Source organism: Diadema setosum, chromosome 12 (genome assembly GCF_964275005.1).
Source record: "Diadema setosum chromosome 12, eeDiaSeto1, whole genome shotgun sequence".
Classification (NCBI taxonomy): Eukaryota; Metazoa; Echinodermata; class Echinoidea; order Diadematoida; family Diadematidae; genus Diadema; species Diadema setosum.
In genome coordinates, this window is record NC_092696.1 from 28,226,317 (window position 1) to 28,253,736 (window position 27,420).

At 39.3% G+C, this 27,420-nt stretch overlaps 1 protein-coding gene across 1 annotated transcript; it reads right to left on the reverse strand.

Annotated features, from left to right (window-relative positions):
- Window positions 1-30: 30 nt before the first annotated feature.
- On the reverse strand, window positions 31-25,533 carry LOC140235847 (acyl-coenzyme A thioesterase 1-like). The gene is made up of 8 exons (XM_072315845.1): window positions 25,386-25,533; window positions 7,997-8,299; window positions 5,418-5,596; window positions 4,528-4,736; window positions 2,602-2,665; window positions 1,895-1,975; window positions 1,187-1,340; window positions 31-167 (listed from the first exon to the last, which is right to left on the reverse strand). Exons 1-8 carry the CDS (start codon window positions 25,531-25,533, stop codon window positions 31-33), a joined length of 1,275 nt encoding a protein of 424 aa, XP_072171946.1.
- Between the last annotated feature and the right edge of the window lie 1,887 nt (window positions 25,534-27,420).

Here is a 27,420-nt window from a genome sequence, read left to right on the forward strand (position 1 = left end):
TCGAGCGTTTACGACATGAATTGATTACGGCTACGACAACCAATCCCTGCGGTACAGATCGGCGCCTAAGTGATCACGAAGAAAGCCGATCTTCCTCCGCCACGCATACTCTTGGTCCCGAGCAAACTGGCTGTTGCCTGCAACGTCTCCAAGTGACATGAGATAATCTGAAACAGGAGAACATAGAGGACAACCGTTATGGGTTTGAAGTTTACTTTGTGTCTCGTTATGACTCTAAAGGATTATTATAAGGTTTTTTTGACATTTTCTAATGTTATTACAATATTCTCTATAAGTCAGTAAAAAGATAAAGATGCGTCAACTCGTAAATTCATTGAAAGACAACTTTTACTACTATTAACATGAAAGGAAACCAATGCTAAAATAAAGACAAAAACAACAAGAACAAACAAATCGGGGAGGAAGGCCTCGAGCCTCGGTGACTAAGTTTGCCTTTTCCTCCCCTGGCAACCTGTCCAGCGGCATATGCACCTGGAATCACCGCATTGTCATGTAATACGATTTTCTGTTTTTATTCTATGTCCACTTGTATTGTATGTTGAATTGCCGAATGAATAATAATAAAACACCAAAAAGAAATATTGGATAGAACGTGTCAGTGAAAGATTAAGGAAAAGCGGAAAAAAAAAAAGAATTTTAAGGTTCGGAGCCCTAAGTGCTGGACAGGAAGATTACTACATGCAGTTCATGGCGTCGTACGGACAACAATAATTAGAACGAAAATTGAAGGAGAATTAATATTAATATAAATTAATATAAATTAATATTTGCATAACAGCACACATTCCAACGACCTGTTACTGACCGGCTACTTTCTGAAAGTGTTAAGTACCATGCAAAGTGTTATTCCATTATGCTAGTATAGTTCAAATGGCTAATTTTTCATTATAATTTCTTGAAACTATGGTCCAAAATGATTTCATGAATTGTAGAAGTCTCCTTTATCCAGGGATAATGACACCGAAACTCTAAAAATTCAAAACTTCAAATCAATCGTCTGCTTATCCACATTCTTTCATTGATCAGTTGTACTAATATGCTGCCTTCACTCAATCCACCTGTACATCGGGGTTTTGGTTTCCTGTAACATTTTGGCTACCTGACCGCAAAACAAACTTATCCCACAGACGCGTGTAGTTGATACAGCAGTTGACGTGTTACCCACCTTCCCGCTGCCCGTCCGCCCGAAGGCCATAGGTGACGAGACGAACAGTAGCGCAGTTGGGCAGGTAAGGGGCGTCGAGAAAATGAGTTGTTGCAGGGAGATATTCGTATGAGACCAGGTGCTGTTTTCCTGCCTTGTCAAGACGTGCTTTTATCTTGAGACAGAAAATTTGGAGATTTATTTCTTATATAAAGCATTATTAACATCGAATACAACGAAGACAGTTTGATTTCTAGTATTCTAATCATAGGTTATTTAACTACTCTTACAATCAACAAAACAATAATGTTCTCCACATAAGATAGATTAAGAATTGAACAATGTACACTTTGTACGTCTAATCAAGTAGTTTGGTAGATACTTTATTTTCTGCAAATCAATAAATACATAGATTGAATAATCGTGAACATGGGAAACATACAAAGTATATTTGAAACAGAGTCGTTTGACTTGCATAAACAACGAGATAAAAGGAAATTAATGATATTACAGTATGCATGTCTATGTAGCTGGGATTACAATAACAATATTATATTTAATTAGATGACTGAAAATAAGTCTTAAGAGCAAATTGCGATGTTCTCGGTTTTCTTTTCTCCCTCTGTTTCTGATAAGTCTAGTAAGCGATAAGTCTGATAAGTCTGTTCAGTTCCTACACGATAAAAACCAGCAAGATTAGGTAGTGCTATAAAACATCCGGGTACTTACAGCATCAGCGCGCCACTTGAATCCAAGGGCATCTTCCGCTCCTAAGGCAAACATCAACATTGGACACTTCAGGTTCTCTATCTGTGATGTTCCGACAAATGACAATAGGAAGAAGAATAATGACATCCAGGTATTTTCAAGGTGTAATTTTCCGGCTGATGGTAATGTGCCTGTCTTCATATGCATTGTTTACATAGTATAAAAACAAAGGATTAAAAAAAAAAGAATCGTCGTGTTTCCGGAGACAGAAATGTTTAAAAGAAAATTAAGATTGCATGACTATTATTTTAAATTAGTATGCTGAAATTGTATGACAAACTGTTCTCATATGAAATATGTCTATGTGTGTGTGTGTGTGTGTGTGTGCGCGCACATAATGTGTGTTTTAATTCACAAAGAAATGTTTCAATTCTACAATATCTTGCTATTTTTTAATGAAATAGTACGGGGACAAGGCTTTTATGTAAGGCATAACCTTACTGTCTGTCTCTGAACTCTTTCAAATGTATTGTATATACACTGTATTCGTAATGTTATACCGATGCTTATTGTGATCATTCTTTTCTCTGTTATAGTATGGTGTTGTCCATTTTTTTTGTATTTTTCCTCTGTTTTTACTTAAAGTGTTGAATAAATCGAAATCGACACGTGAAATAACTGCGGAGTAATACCGGAGGAACTTGAATGTCAGTCTCTCGCAAGCCTACGTGTTCACTCTTCATTGTGAGCCATAACCTTCCCTGCCCATCAACTGTCGTTCCTTGGGCACACCTTAGTTGGAAGAAAATGGAGTGAGAAAAAAAGTACCAGTTAAAATTGCATTTCTAAACATTCAAGGACTTACTGTCGCCTAAAGCTATTGGAAGATAGTGTAAAGTAAATGGTCATTTGCTTTAATAAACATTGATGATATACAGTATAAGATTTAAGATAAAATTACTCATTAATTTGGTTCTTACCTGCCTTTTCATTTTTCAAAAAATGCTTTAAACACTCTTTACTTTCAACGGTAATAACTTTTGAAAAGATGATGCTACTGCTTTGAAAGTCGGATAAGTCATGGATAGAGTGTGTTAATAAAGCAGGGGCGGATCTGGGGGGGGGGGGGGGTTCAGGGGCTTAAACCCCCTCCTTCGGCTGCCAAGTAAAAAAAAAAAAGAACACACATTATTGAACAAACATCAAATAATTATTTTAAGACCAAAACGAACATAAAGGCACCTTTCTTGTTTAAAAATTGTCAATTTCATAACTGAAAATGCACAATTTTTGCCCCTAACCGGGCGAAAATTATAATACACTAACAATATACATTATTATATCTATACACTAATATTTACTTATGAGTAAATTAAGTGTATATCAAGATGGTAGCCTCGCGTCCTCGAGTGTGCCCCGTGGAACATAACTTTAGTAAACCCTATATTTTTCCTTTTCTTTTATGCTTTCTAGTAATATAAGAATAAATTTTATTGCTCGAGCAATGCGATTACGTTTTAGCTTTTACAGAATACATTTCAGACGAATGGCAAAGTGAGAGTGGCTCGCTCGCTCTGTCCGATCTTTTAAGTAAAATAAATAGTTTGCATAAGTTATGATCATAGTAGTTCGCAGTGATTTTTGTTAATATGTTAAATTCCCTAGAAATTTGATTAAAATGCTCTATAAACGCGACTTTTATACTCTGTTTTTACAAAAAGTCTTTACCATGGGAAGGGGTATTCCCCTCCCACAACTTCCCCCACTCGGTCGCTTCGCTCCCTCACCGAAGATCTAACACAGTCACATGAATGTGCCCCCGTCGAGATTTTGCCCCCCCCCAAAAAAAAAAAAAGAAACCAGAAGTGTTCCGAGTGCAGCCCCACCCCCCCCCCCCCCCAATTATTTCGGCAAAAAAGAAAATAATTAATTGGGCAAAAAAGAGCATGCAGTTTGCTTAAAATCGCAAGCTGGCAACCTTAAAAATGAAAAATCTCCCTACACACCCTCCCACAACCCCCCCCCCCTCGCTCGCTTCGCTCGCTCGAGCTCGGTCGCTACGCTCCCTTGCAATACCCAGCTTAGCCCCTGAGACCCCTCCTTGGAAAAAAGCTAGATCCGCCCCTGTAAAGCATGGTCAATTTCAGCTTAATCTAATAACCCCTTTATTGATGATTGATGATGTTGCCATGGTCGTGAACATCTTTTTCTAGGGTCCTATTTATTGCACAGTTGGCACGGCTCGAAGCGCTTGAATAGACCCTGTACTTCGGAGCCTCTTTTCTCAGTCAACAACCACGGTCAGCACACTTTTCCAGACTGTGTGATTTCTTTTCGGTTATATCTAGATATGTCAGGAGAGTCCTTTTTTTAATTGAGTTACATAGAATTTTAATGCTCAAAGCCTGCTCTTTCAGAATATTCCCTTAACCAAAAATCCATTTCTGGCGACTTTTTGTTGGTTTTGTGATGCAGGGTCACAAATGATACAAGTGACCCATCACTCCAAAGAGCTCAAGGTTCCAGTATTTTGACATCCACGACCTGACAATAGATGATTGGTATACTGCCATCAGTCTTTCCCCTTGAGGGGACTAAACACGATTACAAGTGGTAAAGTGATAAATGACCTCGGCCTGGTGAGTAAGGCCTACCTGTACGGTGGAATTCTTGTTCCGTCGCTCAGTACCATCCCAACGTTGATCGGAAAGTAGTCTACAAATCCGGCAATTTCGATGCAGTTAATCGGTAAGTCAAGCCGAGTAGCCGCTTGGAGAACCATTGCCGCGCCAACGCACGAACATGATATCCCCACTCGCTTTGAGTCGAGGGCATGGTGCGACTCAATATATTCCCAAATATCCTGTTTGTAGAGGGGAAAAGAATGTGATCATCTTTCATCCCGTTTGCATTCATTACCGATTCCTTTGAAACAGATGCAAAATGCTCGTGTTGATATGAAAAGTGTATAATGAAGAGGAAGAGGAATTAATGCTAAGCGGGATTATTTACTGAAAATAAGCATGATAAATACAATTGCTAGAAAACATCACATCCCTGAATAACAGTACAAATGTAGGTTTACTTTGGGGAAAGTGTTCTCATATCAATAAAATTTTGAGCAGCGGATGACATTATTGCGTGCCACTATAGCTTTTGATCGCTTCACATAGTGTATAAATACAGGCGATTCTCGTTCTAACGAAGTCTTCAGGAATGAAAGTCTTGTTTCGTTATATGGATATCTCGTTAGCAGCCTACCCGAAAAAAAAAAAACAAATTACAGAAAGATATACAGTAATTATAGGAAATAATTTTGGGATCTGAATTCTTACCCCTTCATAATTCAGAGTTTCGTTATAACGGGAGTGCCGTGCATCAAAATCCCGTTATATCAAGAAAGCCGAGCAAGAAATTATACAAAGATGTTATAGACAATAATTTTTGGACCTAAATTGTTACTTCGTTGTAATGAGAATTTCGTTATAACAGTGTTCGCTAAAATGGGAGTGCACAGTACTGTATTCCAGAGGGGTTATCTTGCCTCAAACGCTGCAAGTTCGATGTAGAAGGGACCGTCACTCGCTTCGCTCTTGTACGCCTTCAAGTAATCAAAGGCAAAGACTGCGAATCCGTGCGAAGCGAGCAGGGCTGCTCGGTAATCCGGCAGCGGATACACTAGTCCCCGTATGTCCAGGACGACTGGGAGAGGTTTTTGTGTGTCTAGAATACAGGGAAATAAACGAGCGCAAAGCATGTTGGATGGTAATGCGAAGAGGTAAAGTGGGTACAAAATGGTAAAGTCGATAAAGACTCTTACCTTGGAACTAGCATGGTCGGCGGAACGGGGGGGGGGGGGGGCTCGCTTCCCCCCACTTTTTGTGCACCATACAAAAGAATACATAAGGTGCCATCACTTTGCCCCCCACTTTCTTTATGTTTTTCCGCTGAAGACCGTTTTTTGTTTGTTTGTTTGTTTGTTTGTTTGATGGTTTATTTGTTTGTTTGTTTTTTTTTGCAAGTCAAAGAAACTCGGAAGTGGAAGGGGAGAGATGAGCTGAGGACCATTTTTCTTTTGCTTGTTAGCTCCTGAAACCAGGGAGTGCTCCCCCTCCTTATGGCCCTGCCTATCTCGAGTAATGCCAAACGCTTAATTACGCTTTACTATGCTTTACCGTGCCGCAGATTTGAGTTCTTTTTTGTTGATCCCCATTCAAATAATATTTATCTTCTATGTAATATTTGTTTGTACTTTGATGTATTAAAGTAAAATTACGGGAACCAAACTAAACGAAACTGTATGTTTTAACCCACATGCCCCTCTCGACATAGGTGTATAAATGGCTTTGGCAATCCTGCTGGGGGTATTGATAATTACAGGGCACTAGAAGAACGGTACTGATATTGAAGAAGCTATCGTCGCCAAATAGGACCCATTTATCATAAATAAGACCGAGAAAGTTTTTTTTTTTTTATTTCTATCGATATCTAGATGCATTTGGCAGTATTAAAGTAAAAAATGACACTAATGGACGTTGTAACTCGGCTGGCAATAATAAAAAACAAAATGAGATTAGAAGAACTATAAACACCATAAGGTGGGTTGAGTCATTCTGGAGCTGTCAAAATTTGACAATTTTGAAAATTTGAAGGAAATCACTAACCGTAAAGTCCATTGTACAAGTGCAATCGTGAAGAGCTGAAATGTTAAGATCGGTATATAATTGTTTTATGTCAATCACTTGTGTAAAGGTATGATGGCGATAATGTTCAAACACCCTTCTTTTAAATGGTACATCAGGCATTTAGTGTCAACATGGTGTCAACAAATCGAAGATGCAGACGGCAAATTTAGTATGTCTGTGAAGTTCCAACGATTAAACATGGCGTATATCCAAGAATCGATCAGCAGTCGTACGGTCGGCATGGTTGATCATGCATATCCAATTCCAAGATGAAGTTCTATATCTGCTGTTGTCTGAAGTTAAAAAATAAACCGCCAGAAATTTGAAAATGGCACAAGATTGTTAAGATGAAGTTACATCTTTTGTTGTCTGAAGTTAAAAATATAGCCGTCAGAAAATGGCACGGGCTTGTCCTCTTTAATCATGTCAGTTGTTTACAATTCTGTATTGACACGAAAGCCACTTAAATGGTATCAAAACCCCGCCAGTCACCCACTCAAGTTAAATGTACAAAGGTTTTCTCAGAAAGCTGTGCTAAAAATGCTGTAGGTGAAATACAGTAGGTGAATTCGAGCATTGGAAGAAAGAAATTTAACAAGAGACAACAACTGAACACTTCGTACTACTATATCAGTCAAACGTGACTTCTAACTCTCCTTCAAAACGAGAGAGCTGCGCTCACCCATGCTTATCTACCAGTCTACGAAATTCCGACGCTAAACACGATATTGCATACCGAAGCGTAAGGGGGAAAATTTTTTTTCTTGTTTTGATTGCTACCATACGTTGCAAAGATTTCAAAAAGTCTTTCTTTTGGAGATTAATCAATGTTTATATCAAATTTAAGTTTCAACGCTTTTCAGTGTTCTTGGGGTTCAAGTTTTCCTAGTTGGTGTCAGGGTGGAAAAATAAAGTAATATATCAATGATATTTACTAGTAACTGCTGTTGATTTGATTTGGAGGATTTTTATCTTTATCATACACATGAACTAAAACACCTAAAGACATTATAGACATATTACATAAATCAAATAATGCAACTTGGGTATTCGAGAATTAGGAAATAAGATAGCAAGACGTCACGAATATATAGTTATTGCAAGCCCAGAAGTGATGGGTAAACTCATTTGGTACTCCACTTGTAACACAGTTCAGACACTTACTTCCTATTTTGGGCATGTACCACACCCCTTCAGTCCTCCCCATCTGGTAGATACAGATACTTGGCACTCCCCTTATAGCTCAGACACTTACTTCCTATTTTGGGCATGTACCACACCCCTTCAGTCCTCCCCATCTGGTAGATACAGATACTTGGCACTCCCCTTATAGCTCAGACACTTACTTCCTATTTTGGGAATGTACCACACCCCTTCAGCCCTCCCCACTTAGTAGGTACAGCTACTTGATTATCCCCTTATATAGCTCTGCACTTACTTCCTATTTTGGGAATGTACCACACCCCCTCAGCCCTCCCCATCTTTGCCGGAGTTCTCTCGACGTAATCAGCGAGATACCATCTCTCGAACGAGGTCGACGCCAGGGTCGGCAGGGTGTGGTCGAATCCATCCCCTCCTCTGCCATCGAGGAGGTCAAGATGGTAGACGAACGGTTTGGTGGTGTCAACTTTAGCAAATCGAGGATGGCAGTCAGCCGCCTCGGGTGACGGTCTCAGACTCCAGAGCAGACCCGCTGGTTCCAACCCCTCGTAGCTTCCTCCTAGGGACACGTCCTCTTTAACTGCACAGATAGAAATTATTATACTGATAGGCATCAGTAAAATATTGACTTTTCTTTTCCACATTCGTTCATGTAATATTTCATCTTCTAATGATAATTTCGATTGTAGGTATAATTAACAAATTTTTCATTGTATGCCACTCGTACGATCAGAAGCAGTCGTTTACAGCTTTGAAAATGAGAAAGTTCTCCTTTCCATTAGGCGACAAGCAATTGTCATTATTTTACCCTGTATGCAGTTCAGCGTCTTGCAAATAGTCATCACTCATTCCTTCTCCCCCCCCCCCTCTCTCTCCACACAAAGACACACAGACAAAGACACACACAGACACACACACACACACGCACACACACACACACACACGTGAAATGTGTGTATGTAAATGAATCTGAACTCGACATTAACTTTTTCTCTCTCTATTTCTCGTGGCCCGATGGGTCTAGATCTTTGAATCTGACATTTTAGTGGCCCGAAATGAAAGGATATAAGATGATAGAATTTCGTTTTAAATTTCAGCCGCTCTATGCAATCGATGTATATATATATATATATATATATATATATATATATATATATATATATATATATATATATATATATATATATTTATATATATATACATATATGTATATATATATATACATATATAAATATATATATATATATATATATATATATATATATATATATATATATATATTCATATATATATAATATATATACACTCAGCAAAAAAAGTAGGTTCCCCCATGACATTTTTGGATGTATCTCAAAAAGTATTTTACCGATTTTCATAATTCAAACGGAAATGGATTAGAAATTTTATTACTCATAACATGAGTGGCAAATCATTGCCACCAGATATTGTTATTGGTGTGAAAAATGCATTTTATGTCAAAATGCATGGAAACAAAAGTTGCACTTTAGTGATTTGCAGTGACGTTTACACAAATAATCAAACAATCAATCATCAATTTTCACCTTCTTGCTCTCTTTCCGCTTAATGATATCCCAAAGATTCTCCACTGGATTACAGTCAGCGGATCTTGCAGGCCACTCCATATGTTCGATGCCATTTCCCTCAACAAACTGATCTACAACTTGAGCGCATGATGCTAAATGGCCATAGGTACCTTAATGTGATCAACCCAAATTGGAATTACAAATCACATGGCTTCTACCAACATTTTCATATTGAAAAGGCTATTGTTTAAAAAGTATGCATAACATCTGTTTAATAGGGAAGCACATTGTACCTGAAGAAATTCCTGAGAATTACACAATTTAAAAAGGTCATTTGCTAACTTACATAGGAAATGTATACAATGCTTCATATAGCCTAAAGTGCAACTTTTTTCCCCATGCATTTTGACATAAAATGCGTTTTTTACACCAATAATGATATCTGGTGGCAATGATATGCCATTCATGTTATGAGTAATGAAATTTCCTATCCATTCCCGTTTGAATTATGAAAATCCGTAAAATACTTTTTGAGATATATCCAAAAATGTTAGGGGGGGGGGAACTTACTTTTTTTTTTGCTGAGTATATATATATATATATATATATATATATATATATATATATATATATTATATATATTATAAATTTGATGACCGCACATCAACTTTTATTGCCATTTTCATTTACTAACCACCGGGCCACTGGTAACGTAAAGCCGTGTATGCATGCATTCCTTGACATATAATATGTGTATAGACATAAGATATGTTTTCTAGCAAAGAAAAAAAAAAAGAGTACTTGCATGAATGGACTTTACACTCATTTTTTAACGTATAGACGAATAGAGAAAAAAGAAAATAGAAATGTACATTACGCGAAATATTGCCGGAATGGTTTGCCCTGTACGTGGCGTGAGAGTGGAAGCTATATCGGCCGCAGTCCGTCCAGGCGGTGGCGTGAAGAGTGACCTCTTGGCCAGAATGCAGACCAGAAACCTGGATATCGATGTCACCATCAGCTAGGCAAGATTGAGGATGGACCGCTAATGCTGGAGCAGCGACTGGTAACGGTCTAGTTGAATGTCCGCGCACAGGTCGGCGGAAGGCAGATGCGACAGAATTCCTCGCAAAAGTGACAGATGACCAAACCACGCCGTTACGACTGTCACTGCCATAGCTGAGCGTCAAAGAAATGAGGCCTCGTCGTTTAATCTGCAAATGTACGAAAGACCGCAGCATGGTGATCCTATGTTAACCTGGTTTAGGCTGGGCAGAATGCGAACCTCACGAACTTCAACGCTGATGCGGCATCGCCAAACTGATTTACCATGGCACAAAGCAAAGACTTGTTTGTACGAGATTGATTGTTGTGTGTGTAGGGGTTTTCACAGTGTATGTTGAAAAGCCCTCCGCTCGTCGAAAACTGGGGCTCAGTGTTTCAAATTCCTTCCTCTCCATTTCATTTTATTTCATTTCATTTCGTTTTATTCTATTTATTTCATTTTCAAGGAATTTCGTTGAAGAGTTTGCATGCTTGACTGCGCTTCTTTGTATTTTATTATCTTTTGACGAGAGACTGGGTTTTATGAGATGACTACTTCTGATTGGTCCGTGACTACCACGTGACCCAGTCTGAAATCAATGATCATCGCTCCTCACGCATTTTTCTCTCTTGCTAGTTTGCTGAAGCACACGCACTCACGCCCGCACACACACACATACACAATGTACACAACCAAGGTCACATTCTAAAAGTGGGTGTATAATATAAATAGGCTGACGCTTCCCACCTGTTTTATTGTTTCTTTTCTGTGAATTATGCGCTGGATAGATTCTGTGTTTTGTTTTTCTTTTTCTTTGAATAATAAAAATGATTATATTTTGGATAGACGAAAATTTAGAATAAAAAAAAATCGAAATGGAAATTAGTATGTGGAGAGGTATTAATTTTGCCTCATAAAAGCTTTTAATAACTCAGGGACTCGTGGATTCTTCATGGGGGGGGGGGGGTTAATTAGCCCTTCACCTGTATATCCATTCTTTGCAGTTGTAATATCCTTCTTCCGATTTCTATACTGCAAAAAACAATAACAGCATCGGGGTTAGATTTAAAACCATGGGTGTTAGATCTAACACCGATCAAGTGTCAACAGAGGATCACATCCACAGGTGTAGAAAGTACGTTTTGATAGTGTTGAAAAATGTTCACTTGCCACTTCCTGGTGTTAATTCAACAATGACACCGCATGGTGTCGATTTGATATTGCTGGTGTCAATGTCAATTGTATAACACCAGTATATTCAATAGAAGACCACATCAAGTGGTCAACGGCGTAGCCAGGAATTGATCTTAGGGGGGGGGGGGGGGCTGAGGGAGGAAAGGGTCGATTAAAATGGGAAATTGCCCTTATACATGAGGGAACCTTGAGTTTTCGGAATATAAGTGATAAGTCTTGTGCACTCAGAATTATTCATATTTTTTTTTTTGTGTGTGTAAATCTAAAAAGTGTACTAAGCTAGGGAAAGAGGTACAGAGGGGGAGGGTTTGGGAGGGGTATCCCCCTCCCAAGCACAAGAGATTTTGCATATTTTGAATTGAAATTCAACGATCTGGTGCACACTTTAAGTGAAATATTCAAAAAAATATCTTATTTAATGAAAGGTTGCAAAGGAGACCCGCTTCATGTGCATGCATACAGTATACACGCATTTTTTTTCCGCCTCCCAAATCCCCGGTCCAAATCTTAGGGGGGGGGGGGGGGGGCGACAGCCCCATTGCCCCCCCCCCCCCCCCCGGCTACGCCAGTGCAACTGGTGTTACTACGGTGTAAATATGTTCACACCTTTTTTTTTTTTCAAAAATCAAGTACTTTCTCGGAAATTCTTTACCGTCTTGATGAAGATCAAAATCAACAAGAGAATAGTAACACCCGGAGGTGTTAATCTAACGCAACAAATTAACACTGGAAATTTAACACCAGCTCGGTGTTTCATATCTAACACCGGACTTTTTGCAGTGTAAAGGGATCTTAACACATATGGACCATTTCCATCCAAGAGAAATGTGTATTGCCATGATGACGACGATGATGACGATGATGATTGGCATTATTTTCATGAAGCAACTCATAACAAACTTAATCAGGCAATAAGCTCAACTAGCGATTTTTTCCCATCAGCACTAATAGTAGAGCGGTTAAGCCCTCAAAATCATGAGAATTGTGCAAAATTTGACTAAAGTATGAAACTTTCACCAGTGTTACTAAATACCATAAGATTCATTTTAAGATCGGGAGGTAAGTCTGATTTGACCTCTGATGACCTCCAGAGGTCAATGAACTTTGAATATCAGAATATTGATGTTTGGAGGCATTTGTGAATGATAGACTTAGATCTTGTTTGCACGCTGCACTAAATATGCGTTTGTACTACAGATCTCCTAATTCCACAGGGCATTGACAGGTTTCTACCTTTGACCTCTGATGACCTTTAGAGGTCAATGACCTCAAAATACCATAATATTGAGCTGTGATGTTATTAGTTAATGATAAACATGGTTAAGATGTGCAAAACAAGCATATCTGTTTTGCAATGAAACTGTCTTCATATTCCAAAGAGCAAAGACAGGTTTCTAACTCTGACCTCTGGTGACCTTTTAGAGGTCAATGACCTCAAAATATCATAATATTGATCTGTAGTGTCATTAGTTAATCATAAACATGGTTAAGATGTACAAAACAAGCATACCTGTTTTACAAGAAATTGTCTTCATTATTCCAAAGAGCACAGATAGGGCTCTACCTTTGACCTCAGGTGACCATTAGAGGATGTACAAAACAAACACAATTGTAGCCCAGATGGCTACTAGCACATGTTTATGATAAAGAATAGAATAGAATAGAATAGAATAGAATAGAATAGAATAGAATAGAATAGAATAGAATAGGATAGAGAGTAAAAGAAAACAGAACACTGCAGTCGTTTTCTTAGACACCCTGTGAGGTCAATTATGCTCAGTCTTTTCCCCTTCTTTTCCCCTTCTTCCGTTTATCTTCCTTCCAGCTATTTCCTTTCTTTTTCTTTTTTTTTTTTTGGGGGGGGTCAAAACCACCTCTTCCAAGAAAAGTCTATGGTCATAGGAATTTATAGGTTTGATGTTGGCTACTTTCCCCGCTAGTGGTCAGCACTCTCCATCCCCAAGGCCCCGCGCTAAATTATGGAGAATGACGTGATGACGTGTTTTTGCCCTCTGATCCCCAAACATAAATGAAAACTCAAAAATGAAAAAGATTGAAAACTAGTCCTCGCGCACGGCACGAGAGGTCATTTCAAGGTCACACCGCTGCGCTGTAGAATGATTTTGACACATTTTCGCGACGCTGCCGGCTGGCTGTATAAAGTCATCGGTATGTCAATATCAATGTGTGTGGTGTGCGTGTACTGTTTGCAATAAAAATTAGGTGATCCGAGTATCATTCGGATCACCTGTATCTGTACGGATTCTTTGTTTTCCTTCTTCTTTATTTCTGGACAAAATTTGTGTATCGGTTAGCTCAAAAAGTCCTCTTTCTATCAATGTCAAAATTATACCATCTATGAATCATGTCCCAAAGACGACGGGTCAAATAAAATCATAGTGATCAGTCGACCGTGACGTCACTATGACGTCATTATATGAAAACACATTCTCATTCATATCTCATTAATGGAATGGAATTTTTCAATGAAATTTACGTCACATATAGTTCAAATTAAGCTGATTCTACTCATCTTTTCAAAATTCATCAATACCCTTAAAACGTGCGCGTACGCGCGCGTTGAAATATTTGTATACTCAAATCGAGCTGAAAAATTTTTTGCACACGTTTCAGACCATTTGGAGCATTTTTTGAAAAAATCGGACGGACGCGTACGCGCACGCGCATATACACACGCACAGCTCATATGCAATAGATATTTCCCGTTTTTTCACACGGATCTGATGTCTGAAATGTCAAGGAATATTTCTACCAAGTTTCAAGTCAATCCGACCCAATATGACGTCATACAGGCCCGTCAAAGTTGAAATTCCGCGCGCGCGTCAATGGCGATATACAGTGCAACTATGCCAAAAAAACCGCCAATTTTAAATCCGATTTTACTCGTCAGGATGGACGGTAAACCCCCATTTTCTTTACATATTTTGAAAGATGATGAGTTGTACATATCATTTCATGGGTTGGCGATACTGAAAAAAATGATTAAAAGATATCAAATTTCTTAATAAAGTAAAAAAAGTAAATTTTCAAAATGACGTCATCAAATTTCAAGTTCACTCGAGCGTATCTCACTTATCCTTAGCCAATTTTCACCCAGTTTTCAGTATGTTGTAGCTTATTAAATGTACTTTCATATTTATAATTATAAAATTTTGATGGGATGACGTCATCACCTCGTAAAAAATGGATTGAATGTATCCTTGTCAAATTTGACCAGTTTACATGTTATCTCCATGGGAAAGCAGTTTTTCTGCAAGTGAAAATTGACATGACTATCTTTTTCGAGCACTAGCTCACTTATGCTTTAATGAATTTCTCCCAGATTTTAATATGTTGTAGCTGAGACTTTGGGTTATCGTGTATGTGCCCTTTGTTTTTTTCATACGATGTCGGGATTACGTCAAAAAACTTGGTTGAAATTAGACCTAATCTTCGATGTATTGGGATATTTCTTTTTTTCTGCAACTTTTTTTTTGCAATAACTCAAGAAAAACAAGCCCTATCACCCCCATAATTTGCACATGTTTAGTTCATGTCACGTACACCATTTCATAAAATAACAACTACTTGATCGGACACCATCTTGGGTATGTAAATTAGGGTCAAAGGTCATAAATGTTTCATCCTGTATCTTGGTGAATACCTGTCCTATCTTTCCCATATTTTGCACACGCAAAGACCATGTTACAAAAATCATTTCACAAAATAACCCCTTTTTGCTCAGATGCCATCTTGGGTGTGCAAAGTGGGGTCAAAGGTCATATGTACTTCTTTCTGTATCTTCGTTATGACGTGTTATCTCTATGGGAGGGAATTTTTCTAGGTGTGAAAATTGACATGATTGTCTTTATCGAGCACTAGCTCACTTACCCTTTAATGAATTTCTCCCAGATGTTACTATGTTGTAGCTGAGACTTTGGGCTATCGACAATGTGCCCTTTGTTTTTTCATAGGGTGTCGGGATCACGTTAAGATACTTGGTTGAAATTAAAGGTTATCTTCGATGTATTGAGATATTTCTTTCTTTCTGCAACTTTCTTCGCAATAACTCAAGAAAAACAGCCTCTATCACCCCCCCTATTTTGCACATGTTTAGTTCATGTCATTTCATACATCATTTCATAAAATAACAACTACTTGATCGGACACCATCTTGGGTATGCAAATTAGGGTCAAAGGTCACAAATGTTTCATCCTGTATCTTGGTGAATACATGTCCTATCTTTTCCAAATTTTGCAAACGCAAAGATCATGTTACAAGAATCATTTCACAAAATAACCACTTTTTGCTCAGATGCCATCTTGGCTGTGCAAAGCTGGGTCAAAGGTCATACGTACTTCTACCTGTGTCTTCGTAAGACGTGTTATCTCTATGGGAGGGAATTTTTCTAGATATGAAAATTGACATGACTGTCTTTATCGAGCACTAGCTCACTTATCCTTCGGTGAATTTCTCAAAGATTTTTATATGTTGTAGCTGACATTTTGGGCTATCGACTGAATGTATCTATTGTTTTTACTGGATGCCGGGATCACATCGAAAAACTTGGTTGAAATCGAAGGTTCGCTTCGATGTAAGGAGATATTTCTTTCTTTCTGCAACTTTCTTTGCAATAACTCAAGTAAAACAGCCCCTATCACCCCCATATTTTGCACATGTTTAGTCCAGGTCACGTACATCATTTCATAAAATAACAACTACTTGATCGGACACCATCTTGGGTATGTTAATTAGGGTCAAAGGTCGTAAATGTTTCATCCTGCATCTTGGAGAATACATGTCCTATCTTTCCCATATTTTGCACATGCAAAGACCCTGTTACAGGGACCATTTCCCAAAATAATCACTTTTTGCTCAGATGCCATCTTGTCTGTGCAAAGTGGGGTCAATGGTCAAATATACTTCATTCTGTATCTTCGTTATAGTGTATACGGAATTTGGTACCAAATATGGCAGACCTGACTCCATTTTCTAAATGAGAATCCAAACATCACTCGATCAATGTCTCTAAACACAGATGAAACCTGTATGGTCATGCCTATATTGGGATCAGGACTCAAATCATTGATTTTCGAAAAGATCGGATCATCTAATATGTCAGTGTTGACAAATTCCAAGTCTAGTTAAGTACTGTTTCAGTTCGGCTTAGCCTTTGGTTAAGTAATAAAACTTCACAATGGAGATCAAACAGCCGTCCAACTCGAAAGACTGCAAACGTATTTACTTGTATGACGCTATCGCAGGGCCCTTTCACCACGGCCACAGGTAGTGCATGTACACTGTGCAGTTCAACTGTGGCCGTTAGCCCTGCACGGGCACAGCCGCGACGCCTGAGCAAGTACATGATACAGGGTTTCCGACCCAATCGTCCATGTTCAAAATAGACAGCTCTGCGGTCATGTCCGCAACCCATGACATTCGTCCATGATGGCCATCCTCACATTTACCTGGACACATGCATCTATTGTCAACTGATTGTGGTCTGTACTCTAGTCTGATCTGATCTGACGAGTATAGTTGACGAGTGACGACGATCGACGATGCGATGATGAGAGGAGGCTACTATTGAAGGTGCGTATAACTATACGTATGTAAAGGCAGCTCAGGCGTTATAACTACGGCCGGCCGGCGATATTGCGATCGCTACCGTACAATACGTACACATCTCAGCTGAGCTCAGCGCTCAAGCGAGGAATCGAGACGAGAGGGGGTCAAAACCACCTCTTCCAAGAAAAGTCTATGGTCATAATAATTTATAAGTTTGATGTTGGCTACTTTCCCCGCTAGTGGTCAGCATTCTCCATCCCCAAAGCCCCGCACCAAATTACGGAGAATGACGTGTTTTTGCCCTCTGATCCCCAAACATAAATGACCCTCTGAGCTGGAAGGTGGCCTTCCTGTCAGAATTTATCCCTCTATTTTAGCATTAATTGTTTAGTGGAGTGGGTCAAACGGAAACTCCAAAGACAAATTCAGGAATAATGACCCAGAACAACGATGACGCTGGTTGCCATAAGGACACTAATACATGTATTCATTTGGTTTATCATTTTGATATCCAAGAAACAATAAAGTCTTTACCAGTGGTTACAGAGAAGTGAATGAAGAAACTAAAAGACAGTGGGCGAGTTAATCAGAAAATGAGATGAATCATAGAAAATTGAGTTTTCACAGAAACGAATAGGAGGAGCAAATTGAACATTTGACCAGTAAGGAATTAATTTCTAGTGAACGCCACCGTTGACACCCCAATATGAGATTGAGCCAATGAAATGCTTTAGGGAAAGGAAGTTTGTTAGTAAATTAGTTATAAAAAAAAACATGTCTCAGCCGAGAAATCAGTTAGAGTGGCAACAGTGGGAGCGGCTTCACGCTATGTAGTGAAGCAAAGGCTGCAGAGTTTTGAGGATTTTGAGAGCATTTTGAGGAACTTTGAGAATAGTTGGAGACCACAGAGATAAAGTCAGGAGTTCCACTTTCTTGGTACATCATGCCCCCCTCCAAGTCAGCCAACTAATCTTTATCGGCGCTGAATGCACCATCGACCTACGCTGTGAATGTGATGAGGATCTGACTGTCATGACTGAACCGGCGAGCAGCAGGACAGTAGGACAAACTATGAGTCACGATAACACAAAAATTTAGTTTACGCCAATTTGGAGTGCAATTACAAACTCCAAATAGTCAACTGGTGTCATCGGAGATGGAGATGTTGTCAGACTGATACAAAGTGGAGAGTGATGGTGACGAAGAGAATAGGCCTACTGAGAGCGTGACGGCAGACCGCTCAACGGACGGCCCAGTCACACTGACAAGATCGACAATGACATGCAGACGAGAACCTCATTCGTCGACCGAGAGTAATCATTTAAGAGGAATGACTTTCATTTACGTTTGAAGACATTTCAAGAGATGTAGTAGTCTGATATGTTAAGGGGCAAATCATTCTACTGTTTGCAGTCTTGTAAACATACTTGTATCTTTAGCGAAAACTGTTCGAGTACGTGGACAGTGATAAGTAGGCCCCTATAAATCACTCTGTCGAGTAAATTATATATAAACTAAATGGCTTCTTTGAACATGAATTATGTTGAAAAGTTCTTGGTAATTCTTTTCCAGGCAAAATGTGTACATGAAAATTCCGATTTTAAAAGCATGTGATGGGAAATGTAAACAGTACGTGCGAATGCTTCTGTGTTTCCTGCTAAACTTGTTTGTTAGTGGAGAAAAGAAAAGAAAAGAGAAGAGAAGTCTCGCTCTACCACGTCTTCATACCACAACGCCTACGGATATCTTTGTTTCATAATTTCAAAACATTTCAAGAGGCATCTTGGTGAGTTACAGTCTGTTAAACATGCCAATAATACTGTGAAAAACAAATTGACGGCCACAGATTCCACGTAGAATACATAAACATGTACTTTGATTTTTCCATTCATTTTCCCCATATCATTACACACAATCATTACACACATATACTTGATATGGTATGCAGCTGACAGATTCAGCTGTCAGGGCGGTGAGTTGGCTCAATCGGTAGCGCGTCTGCCTCACGATCACGCGGCCCGGGTTCGAAACCAAGTCTGGACTGAGCAATGTTGTGTGTAAACATACCGTCCCCTCTAGCAAGAGGCAAAACACTCTGTCCGTCGGATAGGACATAAAATGGCGGTCCCGTGTATGAGAGAGTAATAACTCATGCACGTAAAAGATCCCGCTTCATTCATTCATCGCAAAGAGCAGGGTGTCTAACCTGGTGAAGTGGTCCCACCTCACATCCAACTGGACCCCATGGAAGACCAGCTTAACGTAGCTGAATATGGGCTATCCAGCCATCTTCGCAGATGGAAATTAACAAACAAACAAACAAACAAACAAACAAAACAAACAAACAAACAAACAAACAAACAAACAAAACAAACAGCTCACTGTGTGCAGACTGAGCACGACCCGATAATTCAGAACCTCTGAGAAAGGCTTCTAGCCTATCCCGCGAGTCAAAAAGAAGCTTTCTTATCATCTCGTGCATCCTGTACTCTATGTGCAATGCACTCATCATAGAGACAAGCTTGCCTTCACCCAAACTGTTTAGATATTGCCATTGGAAGACTCTGATGATCGCATACAGTGGCTGTGCACCTATATTAGAACGCTGGTCTGACCTCAGGATGTCTATCCAGTTTAGTCATGGAGGAGATCTGTGTGCCGATCGCGTGCTTCACTGAAGACGCAGATGCTGCCCTGTCTTGAAAGAGATCGAGGGTATAGATCTAGACCAATTTCAGCAGGTTACACTGAATCATCACTTGCTGGCAAAGAGTCTTGACCGGATCATGCAGGTGATATTACCCGCTGCCAGCGTACCCTGATTCACACATTGGATGCAAACCGGATGGCGGCATATTGGAAACAACCAATATTTGGGCATGGGGGCACAACTCTTGGCCAGGCCCAAGTGTCAAGGAGTATCGGGCATACAGAAGACAATTAGAGTAAATAGTAGTTTCACTCCTATTTGGAATTGAGGTTCCTAAACAGCTAGGTCATTGAAAAAATGCCCAAAATTTCCTGACGTAATGACCCAAACTTAATTGGATGACAATAGCAAGTTGCAAGACACAGGGTTGCTTCATGTGGAAGGCATGTTATGCCTCACAGTATGTCGCTTTCCAGATGGTCCATGACGTCACTGTATGCTCCAGGACCATGAGTCATTCACCGAAACCATACAGCCCACGAGCTTGACACTGACCAACACAGGCCCGCCAGCTCGAACCTAGGTAGCATTGCCCATGAGCTTGACACTTAGGCAAACCAGGCCCATAAGAGTCCGACACATGGGGGGAGAGGGAGGTCCGCAAGACCTACACTGAATAGATTAAGCTTTCTGATGTAATACATATATTAATCTCGTGGGCCTTGTTTTCCTCGAGTGTCGAGCTCGCGGACCGCACAGCTTGTGGGCCTATTATATTTGATGTCGAGCTCATTGACCTTGTTCATCTACTAGTATCGTATATATATTTAGGTCACGGGATGTATGACTCGTGGGCTGCGTAACTCATGGGCTGTACGACTCGGGTTGTTTGACTCGTGACGTACATCTGATGAGGTGGGCCTGTTGTTTTCTGGTTAGCATCTGTTACCCTTTCATCCAGTTCAAGTGACTTTGCCATATACCTGTTCACAAACTATTAAGCATCAACCCAAAATATGGTACTTCTCTCCCCACCTTCCATGTTTAAGCGTACAATTTTTTTCCAGTGCAAATTGGATAATGTTGCACATAATTTCATGCAAGCTAGTCTGCATAACTAACCCAAACATAAATATTACATTTGAGGTCACTGGCATCACTGAAGACACGTAAGATTCATTTCTGAAGTAATTGACCGCTCACATTCCTGAGACCTGTTACTATGAACCAATGCTTTGTGGAATGTGCATACATACTTTGATTATAACGTCAAGGCATGATTTGTACATGATTAAACATTTAGGATTAAACCAATGAAGCCAAACATCAATATTTGCAATCCTACACAAATTTTTAGTGATATTCTAAAAGTCTGACCTCACATTGTCCTCAGAGGTCAAAGTTGGATATACACAGGGTAATGACCAATGTTCTGTGGAATGAGAAGACACTTTTTGTACAATGTAGTATAAATGCTGATAGCATAATGCATGATTGCACACCAGGTATACAGTTAACCATTGAATATACATGAAATATCGATATTTTGATATTTTGAGGTCATTGACTTGTCACAGTCCTCAGAGGTCAGTCAGAGACATGTAAATAATATCCCTTGATCTGAGGAATAGGAAAACGATTCAGTTGTAACACAAATGAATTTTTAGGACATCGTTATGTTTATCATCAACCAAATTGCACCAAATATCAAAATTCTGATAATTTGAGGTCAATAATTGACCTCTGGAGGTCATTAGAGGTCAAAAGTAGAAACCTGTCAAGGATCTATGGAACATGAAGACAATTCCGCTGTAACAAAAATGAGTTTTTAGTACATCATTACCATATTATATAACATTAATTAATGACGCAAAATATCAATTTTTATGAAATTTTGAGGTCATTGACCTCTGGAGGTCATCAGAGGTCAAAGGTAGAAACCTGTCAGGGTTCTATGGAACATGAAGACAATTCCACTGTAACAAAAATGAGTTTTTAGTACATCATTTCCATATTTAACATTAATCAATGACGCAAAATATAAATTTTTATCAAATTTTGAGGTCATTGCCCTCTGGAGGTCATCAGAGGTCAAAGGTAGAAACTTTTCAGGGTTCTTTGGAACATGAAGACAATTCCACTGTAACAAAAATTAGTTTTTAGTACATCATTACCATATTTAACATTAATCAATGACGCAAAATATCAATTTCTATCAGATTTTGAGGTCATTGACCTTTGGAGGTCATCAGAGGTCAATTCAGACTTACCTCCCGATCTTAAAATGAACCTGATAACATGTAATAACACTGGTAAAAGTTTCATGCTTTAGTCAAATTTTGCACAATTTTTCGGCTTATCTGCTCTACTATAGGTAGAATCCTATTAAATCATCAAAACTTCCCCGAGATATAGCTATAGCAAGCCCACTCTGGCAGCCAGGTGTAACAATGCGACTCAGTCTAGCAAATTACATATCTATTTCAGTCTGGTAAACTGTATTAATTATGCTAATGTATGTCGAGTTGTGTTAATAAAAGACAGTGCACGCAGGGAAAGTTATTCTCGGTCTATACCGGAAGGTGTATTCCAATGTATTTTGTGAGGACAAGTATACTTTGAAGAGCGCTTCTATGGCAATGATTGACGTATGACATCAGTGGAGAGATTTCTTGGCGTATCTAAGTAATTAAAAAAGTTATCATAAAATATAAATTATGAGACATAATCCAATCATCTAGATATTCTTTTCACCACATAAGTCATGAGTAGGGATATTAAGATACAATCTGTATTATTAGTGAGGAATGGACATTTGAAAACATTATTTCACACTGATTTCCCGGAGCATTAATATTTTGCTATGCAACATTTGAACTGGGTTGTCTCTTGTCTGATATTTTTGACATGGTATGCCTTGCGGACATTTCATACCTAAGTGGACATTTGAATTGCCTAATTTGATACCATCCTCTGTCATGAACATTTATTCAACTAAATGGACATTGAACTATATATTGATATTTGGTTTATCTCGGTAGACATTTGACCAGTCTAGGGAACGATGCATTCCAATGTCTTTGTTTAATCATTAGCACTTTCGCAATGATTGACACACAGACAAACAGACACACACACACACATACACACACACACACACACACACACACACACACACACACACACACACACACACACACACACACACAAATGTCCCGGGCAGAATCTTGGTTTGGAAGGTTTTTGTGGGCGTATCCATAATCGTAAAATACCATAAAATTGTGATGAAATATGATAATGGCAAGCAGGCCCTATTTACATGTAGTTCGTTTGGCAACTGATGTTGAGGATATATCATGAATCAACACAAGCGAGGATACGTTTGCATTGAGTCGTTCCTTTAAACGGGAAAACCATGCATGGTGACACAACATTGATTAGGAAGAATAAGGTTGTCCTACTCACTGACAGTAATTAGTTTCAAGATCCGGCAAAAAAAAAAAAAAAAAAAAAAAAAAAAGCTAGCGAAAGAAAGCGCTCCTGTTTTAATATTTTTTCATGCTGCCATGAATACGAACAGTTGGAAAATAGTGGGAGTTTGGTTCGGATATGAAGAAAGACAAACATTCACTAGAGGACGAGTGGCTTCTACCATGCCTATACATTGATACAATACAAGCAATGGGCCAAAACGAAATACCTTTGATCCACCGGAACAGATATGGATGAACAGATAGCCATTCTACATGTTCTACGCAAACAACATAACCAAGATTGACTTTATGCTCAATTTGCAAAGGCAGATCCAGCTATGTTGACACGCTGACTGAGAACTGCGGATTCAAAACACCGTTCACGGGAACACTATATAGCTATATTTATGCTCACTTTCTTCGAGCTTGGAAAGAGCGTTTACGATTGCTTCGTTGACGTCAGATGAGGCAGGTCAAATTGGGGTGCGCGCCTTTTCGGAAGTTCTGGCCCAATGTGTACCTGCATTGTTCACGTTCCGTATGCATGTCTTATCATTTCCATTATTTTACTAATACACACCTATGGACTGTAGAAAATGATAGGAAAAACGAGTATTCATTTCATCGCCAAATTGTTGACTGAACATTGACATGACTCACTGGAAGCATTACCGTTAAATCCCTACGAGGATCATCTTGATCATGGACAATACAGTGTAACATGATGTGAATAACACGTCTCTCTCATTCTCACTGGACGTATTATATACAGTACATGGGGGGGGGGGGGCAGGGGGTAATTTTGCCCCCTGCCATTATAGCCCCATGCTACCACCTCCTCGATTCACATTTAAGCAGCAACGGTTAAAACAGCAAGCATGATTAGAGAAATTACAGTTAGGTTTTATTATGTTGGTGCCTATATACAATTTTCACCGATTCTATTTGTATGCCTTTATTCCTTTTATGATCCAAACCGAATAATGGTGACAAAAACGTATCCCCGAACTTGTTACGATGTGCAGTAAATACAAGCACATACAACGATGACAAAGGGTTCAACTGATTTTTTTTTTTTTTTTTTTTTTTTTACTCCAAATCTATAAGCAAACAACTGCAAGGTCATACAGGTAGTGAAGATATTATACCACTTCAAACTACAAACACATGGGTCTGGATATAGTTGGGTTCATAAATTTCGAGACAGCGCCAAAGTGCTTATTTACGTCGATGTAGGGCAATTTGTCAATCAGTTGCAATAATATGCTTGTTGATGTTTTGCAAGCTTAGCATCTTATACCATGCGGCACCTACATATGGTGTTGTATTGAGTGTGATCAATAAGCCAGTTCGGAGTTCCACTTTGCGCATGAGCAGAAACAAAGTCATTCGGACCAACAGGCATGTTGGGTTTTAAATTCACTGGGATAAGCATCTGTCATGTAATGATTATTCATGTAATCCTTAAAAATGCCGCTTGCCAGCACATCCACCTGACAGCAAAAGTGGTATTTGGCAATATCAATAGAAAGAGATTGTCAATACAGCCAATGCAAAATAGTGAAATGGATGCTTTCTCAAGTGTGAATTGACAGATCATTCTGCTCATCTGGTCTACGCAAGTTCATTCTTTATTTGAACGGGATTGATGAATCCATAAATCAAGCTTATGCATTATGTCGCTCTGAAAACGAGTGAAGTGCCCCTAACCGACTGAGAAAAGAGAAAGGTCATTCGTACCAATGTGCCCATGAGCTAACTCCGAATTGGCTTATTCAGTGCTTATTTACGTCGATGTAGGGCAATTTGTCAATCAGTTGCAATAGAAAACGTCTCGACGGAAGAATTTCATGAACATGATGAATTTGAAGCAGTCTGACATGATCTAAGAGAACTAATGATTGCTGCATGCAATGAAAGCAAAACGCGAGAAACATTTTGCTTTTCCACAGCTGATAAGCAACTTCACGAGCATCTCCCTTACCTATCAAGTTTTGATGGATGGAATTTTAGCAAACGACCCGTAGGCAAAAGAAAGTCACGACCCTATAGGCTGCTCATTTTCATATTTCTGTGATTTTATGAACCTGATGTAGACGAGGTTCTGTGACGTAAAAAAAGCGTTGCCTAAATAGGGGCAACACAAATCATGGGTATGTAATAATAGCTCCCGGTACGCGTACCGCACTACCAGCGCCACCTGCCTGCATCGCTGGCCCGATAAAATCGTACGCGATGGTAACGACAGTCAGCTTTCCATGCATGTACGCCGCTTTTCTCCTTATCAGCTCGTTGATCCATGGCTCGATGACGTCACTGAAACTGGAATTTTGCGGCATTGACGCTGACAAATCTTTCAGACTGTTCATGTAATAGCAGGGATATTATGGGTACCCCCTGCAATTTTTTCCTCGCAGACATTATTTTGCTGTAAAAGCTGTTTCACGGCAATAACTTAGCAAAATCAAGTGGCCTCGATAGTGCACAGTCCAAGGCCTAATAAGCTTGTACCTACAATAATCATTCAACTTATTAAACTATACTGGCAGTAACATTGCAAGTATTGACGAGCAGTTAGTGCCATTTCTCCAAATGTAACAACTGCCTTCATTATGGAACTTTACAAGGATTACTCGTGAACATGCATAACGTATGCATAAACAATGGTGTGTATCTGGGTGAGTAGTTTGACCCTTGTCTTAAAGGACAAGTTCACGTTCATAAACATAAGGATTGAGAGAATGCAGCAATGTTTGTAGAAGACATCAGTGAAAGTTTGAGGAAAATTGGACAATCGATGCAAAAGTTATGAATTTTTAAAATTTTTGTGTTGGAACCGCTGGATGATGAGACTACTAAGGCTCGTGATGTCATATGAGTGCAACAGTATAAAGAAAATGTAAAGAAAATCCAACATATTTTCACTTTTTTCGCATAATTTAAGAGCACTTGACTTGCCTCTTTCTAAAGGCAATGGGAATAATATTACCCACAACACATGTCAGTAATGAGTCAAGGAAATGTGTACTTTTTTCAAAAGATGAAATTTTGTGAAATTCTCTTTTATGTTCCTTATATTGTTGTACGCATGTGACATCATACACTGCAGTAGTCTTCTCATCCAGCGGTGACTGCACAAAAAACTTCAAAAATCCATAACTTTTGAACGGACTGTCCGATTTTTTTCAAACTTTCAATGATGTGTTCTACTAATGTTGCTACATTCTCTCAATCCTTATATTAATGAAGGTGAACTTGTCCTTTAAATGAGCAAGATATACACTGTACTTGCTTGCATTCATTCAATGGTTCTTTGTTTGCGTTTTGACGAGACAATACAAGGCCTCAATGCATGTCCAGTTCATGTAGTCTATAAGATCTTTATCTGCATAGTCAGTTATTATTAGTCACACACAACTGTACGTTATACAGTGTGGTAACGTTGGAAACACTAAAATCCCTGAACCGCTGGCCAGAATTTCTAAATTTCACATTGATCATTGCAAGGACGGATGCCTCATTGATCATTGTGAACGTTGCTTGTCATTTTGCGGAGGATTAGTGAGATCAAACACAAACACACACACACACACACACACACACACGCACGCACACACAAAACACAAGAAGACAAGATACGCAAGAATATAGCGCCGACTTGAATATTGCAAGTTGACATTCCTCGTAATAATTCTTGCAGACTATAAAATTGTCTCGGAACAAATCAAACTATACGGGGGGGGGGGGGGGGGGTGCGAAGACCTCTTCGGCAAGGTATGTATTATGCTGTACACATACTGTATATCTCATTAATATACTACATATCAGTCATCAATGTACTAACTCATAGTACTGACTTAGCTCTATCACTTCTGGTTCTAGAGAAGAAGATTTTTTTTTTTGATTCCTTAACTTTGGGTGGTTTGGGCCCCTCTGGAGGCCTCCAGGTGGGGTATGGTGCCCACTTGAACATATTGATATCATCCTTTCCCCCTAAGGATGCAACCTGCAAAGTTTGGTGAAAATCGGTCGAGGGGTTCTCAAGAAGAAGATGAGAATGTAAAAAGTTTACGCACGACGCACGACGGACGACGGACGACGGACGACGGACGACGGACGACGGACGACGGACAACGGACGCCGGATGAAGAGCGATCGCAATAGCTCACTTGAGCCTTCGGCTCAGGTGAGCTAAATATAAGCCTACACTGTACTTTCGTTCTAGC

Coding starts and splice junctions, on each gene's coding strand:
- LOC140235847 (XM_072315845.1), bottom strand. CDS start 25,533: ATGCCGCAAAATTCCAGTTTCAGTGACGTCATCGAGCCATGGATCAAC. Junction 4,737..5,417: donor TCGAACTTGCAGCGTTTGAG/GCAAGATAACCC, acceptor CTCTACAAACAG/GATATTTGGGAATATATTGA. Junction 1,976..2,601: donor TCACAATGAAGAGTGAACAC/GTAGGCTTGCGA, acceptor GGAACATCACAG/ATAGAGAACCTGAAGTGTCC.